The 4,226-nt window shown below is 63.9% G+C and overlaps 1 protein-coding gene across 1 annotated transcript; it reads right to left on the minus strand.

Annotated features, from left to right (window-relative positions):
• Positions 1-817: 817 nt before the first annotated feature.
• MVD (mevalonate diphosphate decarboxylase) lies at positions 818-4,070 on the minus strand. The gene is given in 10 exon segments (XM_029965445.1): positions 818-1,080; positions 1,586-1,694; positions 1,777-1,892; positions 1,972-2,190; positions 2,618-2,692; positions 2,826-2,951; positions 2,954-3,023; positions 3,529-3,679; positions 3,755-3,869; positions 3,966-4,070. Coding segments are annotated over 10 exon segments (1,152 nt in total). The 5' UTR covers positions 4,056-4,070; the 3' UTR covers positions 818-999.
• Between the last annotated feature and the right edge of the window lie 156 nt (positions 4,071-4,226).

Below are 4,226 nucleotides of genomic sequence, written 5' to 3' on the forward strand. Positions count from 1 at the left end.
ATACCGACCACGCCCCTCTGGCATCGGCCACGCCCCTTTCCACACTGGCCACGCCCCCCGGGGCCCCCCGCAGCCCCCCGAGGGGACACGGCACCCAGCTCATCCTCACAGGGGACGTGGTGGGTGATGAGGATGGTGTGGGGGGTCAGGATCTGTCTGGTCCGGGGGGCAGGATCAGTCCAAGGGACACAGGGGGACAGGGGACGTGGTGGGTGATGAGGATGGTGTGGGGGGTCAGGATCTGTCTGGTCCAGGATAGGATCAGCCCCACAAGGAACATGGGGGGAACAGGATTAGCCCCAGCAGGGACACCTGAGAGATGTGGGACAGGATCAGTCCTGCAAGGGACAGGGGCTATGTGGGGGGACAGGATCAGCGCCAACAGAAACAACTAGGGGGACAGGGGCCAGGAGCTGCCTGCCCCCACAAGGGACATCTGAGGGATCAATGACAGGATCAGTCCTGCAAGGCACAGGGAGGGGACAGGGGACGTGCAAGGGACAGGGACCATGTAGGATGACAGGGGCTGTGCAGGGGGACAGGATCAGTCCCAGCAGGGACAGGGGATGAGCAGGGGACAGGGGCCATGAGGGGGGACAGGATCAGTCCCAGCAGGGACAGCTGGGGGGTATATGGGATAGGAGCAGCCCCGCAATGGGCATGGTGGGGACAGGGCTCATGTGGCGAGATGGGGCTCTGCAGGGGGACAGAATCAGCCCCAGGCACAGCCATTAGGAGGAACTATCCCCACTCCTGCCTCCCATTTTGGCTGGCGTTGTCCCCTCCAGCACGACACACAGAGCCCGACACCCCAAAATGACAGCCAGGAACCCTGTATTTCTTTACAAAAGAGTAAAAACCAGCCCTGGGTCGCATCCTGCCCCAGAGCTGGGCACAGCAGGCCTGGCTCAGAGTCCTGAGCCTCCTGGGTGGCACTGGCAGAGCCTTCCTGGCATGTCCTGTCTGTCCCAGGGCTGTTCCTGGGGGTGTCACCAGGGCTCAGGCGTGGCGCCGGGGCAGCCCATCTGCTCCCAGGAGGTGCTGGCTGGGATCATCCACGAGCTGGGGACCAGGGCCAGGCTGTGGGGCAGGACAAGGGTTAGGGACACCTAGGAGCCCTGCTGGGCTGTCCCCTGGCTCAAGGCTGGGGAACAGCTCTGGGCCCCACAGACCCCAAAAGGCCCATGGGTTGTGCCAGTGGGAATATGTCTAGGGATGGGGTCCTGCACGCCTACCTGGGAATGGGACAGGGATGGGATCCTGTGCACCCCTGTGGACACGCAGCCTTGGGGATGGCATGTGGGGTGGGTTTAGGGTCCTGTGCACCCCTGGGGACAAGGATGGGGTCCCACATACCCCCCTAGGGATGGAGATGGTGCCCTGCACACCCCTCTGGGACTCGGGACAGTGATGGGGTCCCACACACCCCTAGGAATGGGGGTGGATGGGGATAGGGTCCTGTGCACCTCTGGGGACAGGAATGAAGTCCACACAGCCTTGTAGGGATGGGGTCCCACTACCCCCCTTGGGGCCAGAGATGGAGTCAGAGCCTCACCAGAGGCTCCACGCTCCCCCAGCCCCTCACCTTGGTGTGCAGGATGTACTGGACAGCACCTGGCACTGGTTCGGTGACCACGGCGGCCATCAGTTCCTGCGGCAGCGCAGCCGAGCCCACGGGCAGCCCCTGCACAAACCTGTGGCACAGCAAGGGCTCAGTCCCTGTCCCTGCAGCCCCCTGTCATCCCACCCTCCAGTAAGAGAACAAGGTTGCCTTACTGGTCCCCGTTGGTGGCAGGAGGGAAGCTGCGCCTCACCACCTCCACGAACTCATCCACGGTGTCAGCCAGCATGAAGATCACGGCGTTGGGGCCGGCGTCAAAGGTGTAGGCAACCTGTGGTGGGATTGGGGGGGTCATGGGGGCCTGGGGAGGGCCCACAGTGCCACGGCACTCGCAGAGCCCTGGACAGTACCTTGGTGTGCCCGTGGTGGGCGTTGTAGCGATGTGCCAGCGCGATGATGTGGCGCGAGAGGTCGTTGAGGTAGAAGATGGGCGGGAAGGTGTCCAGGCAGGTGGCGTGGAACTGGTTGCTATCCTGCATGGTCAGCTGGCCAAAGCCCTCGAAGTCCCGCTCCCGGATGTGCCGTATCATCTGGGCCAGGCGTTCCGGGACCACCACCTCTGCCCGGTGCTGCCGTGGCACATGGGACAGTCACCCCAACTTGGTGACAACCATGGCAGGTGGGTCATGGCCACCCCAATTCAGTGAAACCAGTGGCAGGTGGGTTGCAGCCACCCCATTCAGTGACACCCACAACAGGTTAGTTGTGGTCACCCTAATTTGGTGACACCTGTGGCACATGGGTCGTGGTCACCCCAATTTGGTGGCTCTCATGGCAGGGAAGTCAGCATCACCCCAATTCAGTGACACCTGAGACAGGTGGGTTGTGGTCACCCCAATTTGGTGACACCTGCAGCAGGTGGGTCACAGTTACCCCTATTTGGTGACACCCACAGCACTGCAACACTTTGGGTGTCACTCCATGCCCTCCAGCCCCATTCCAAGGGAAAGGGGACCCCGGCCCTGCCCAAGCAGGATGAGGCCCGTTCCCTCATACCTTCAGCAAGGGACTGGTCTCCACACTGGTCTGCATCCCTGCCGTGCTGGCCACTGGCTTCTTCTTCCCGCTGACCTGGTGGGGGGCACAGATGGTGGGATGTGACCTCCCCTCATCCCAGGGGTCTGCACCCACCTGCATTGGGGTCTCCCAAACCCCACTCAGCTGGGGGGTGGTGGGTACAGCCATACCCCTTCCCATTGCTCACCACCAGGATGAGGACCCTGAGCTCCGGCCAGTGCGTCTCGGGGGCCACTTGGTGGGCCAGGCTGTCGGTGCCATCAGGCCGCTCCCCCCGCTGCCACTGCACGAAGCCCCCCCACATCTGGCGGGCAAGGCGCTGCCGAGCCCGCCGGGGCGCACCTCCGACAGCTCATCCTCCACGCCATAAGGAGCTCGGGCCAGGCTGGAACACTGCGGGACGAGGCAGAGGGGACACCGCCAGATCAACCCCCTGTCCCTCCTACCAGTGCCCCTCCACATCATACAGCCAGGTCAGAGCTGATACTGTGGGGGATAGTCAGAGGGGACACCCCTGTCACCCCCACCCAGTGATCTCCATGCCATACAGTCACAAGCAGGGGACAGGTCAGAATAGGGGGTGACAGAGTGTCACTCCCTCTTGGTGCCCTCCACATCACACAGCTGCAGAAGGGGACAGGTCAGAGTTGGGGGGGGTGTCACCCCCTCCAAGTGCTTTCCACGTCATACAGTCAACACTGGAGGGGGACAGTCAGAGGGGGGGACACCCCTGTCACCCGTGCCACCCGCTCCTGGTGCCCTCCATCCCGTACAGCCACGGGCAGGGCACAGGTCAGAGGGGGAAACACCTCTGCCATCCCTTCCTGGTACTGCACGAGGTGATAGGATCAGAGGGGACACTCCTGACACCCCCGTGCCCTGTCCCACACCCACCCAGGCAGGCGTAGCCGGCCGCAGACGAGGCCAGCCCGGCGGCCGTGGGGAAGTTGTTCTCGGAGGCGACATGGACCTTGTAGGAGAGGAGGCCGAGCGTGGCCGTGTCCTCGGAGCCCCCCCGGCGCTTCCGGGCCAGGCGTCGCACTGTGGGGACAGAGGCAGTGAGGGGGGTAGGGATCAGGGACCCCCCCACTCCAGGGTAATGAGGGGGTCACTCACCCTCGCGCAGACAGGCCTGGACCCGCGGGTGTCCCACATCCACCTCTGCCCCGTTGAGCCACAGCCGGTCCTCCGTGAAGTCCCGGCTGGCAGCGGCCGTGGTCGTGGTCTTAAGCTGTGGGGACACAGGGCGGGGGGCTCACCACGGCCTGGCACGGGCTGGGGGCGGCAGGAGAGGCTGATCCTGAGCCCGAGCCTGAGCCAGATTTACCTGGTCCTGGTGCAGCGTCACACTCAGGGAGGAGTTGATGGGCAGGATGAGGTCGGTGTCTCGCTTGCCCCCTGTAAGAGAGCAAGGCATGGCACGGCTTGGAATGGCATGATATGGCATAGCACCACTTGGCATGGCACGGCACAGCTAGGGATGGCACGGCATGGAAAGCACGGACACAGCACGGCATGGCATAGCACAGCAAGGCATGGCACAGGTGGACATAGCACTGCGCGGTCCGTCACGGCAACTGTGCCCCGC

This window comes from Manacus vitellinus, unplaced genomic scaffold (assembly GCF_001715985.3).
Source record: "Manacus vitellinus isolate BGI_N305 unplaced genomic scaffold, ASM171598v3 scaffold_10_pilon, whole genome shotgun sequence".
Lineage (NCBI taxonomy): Eukaryota > Metazoa > Chordata > Aves > Passeriformes > Pipridae > Manacus > Manacus vitellinus.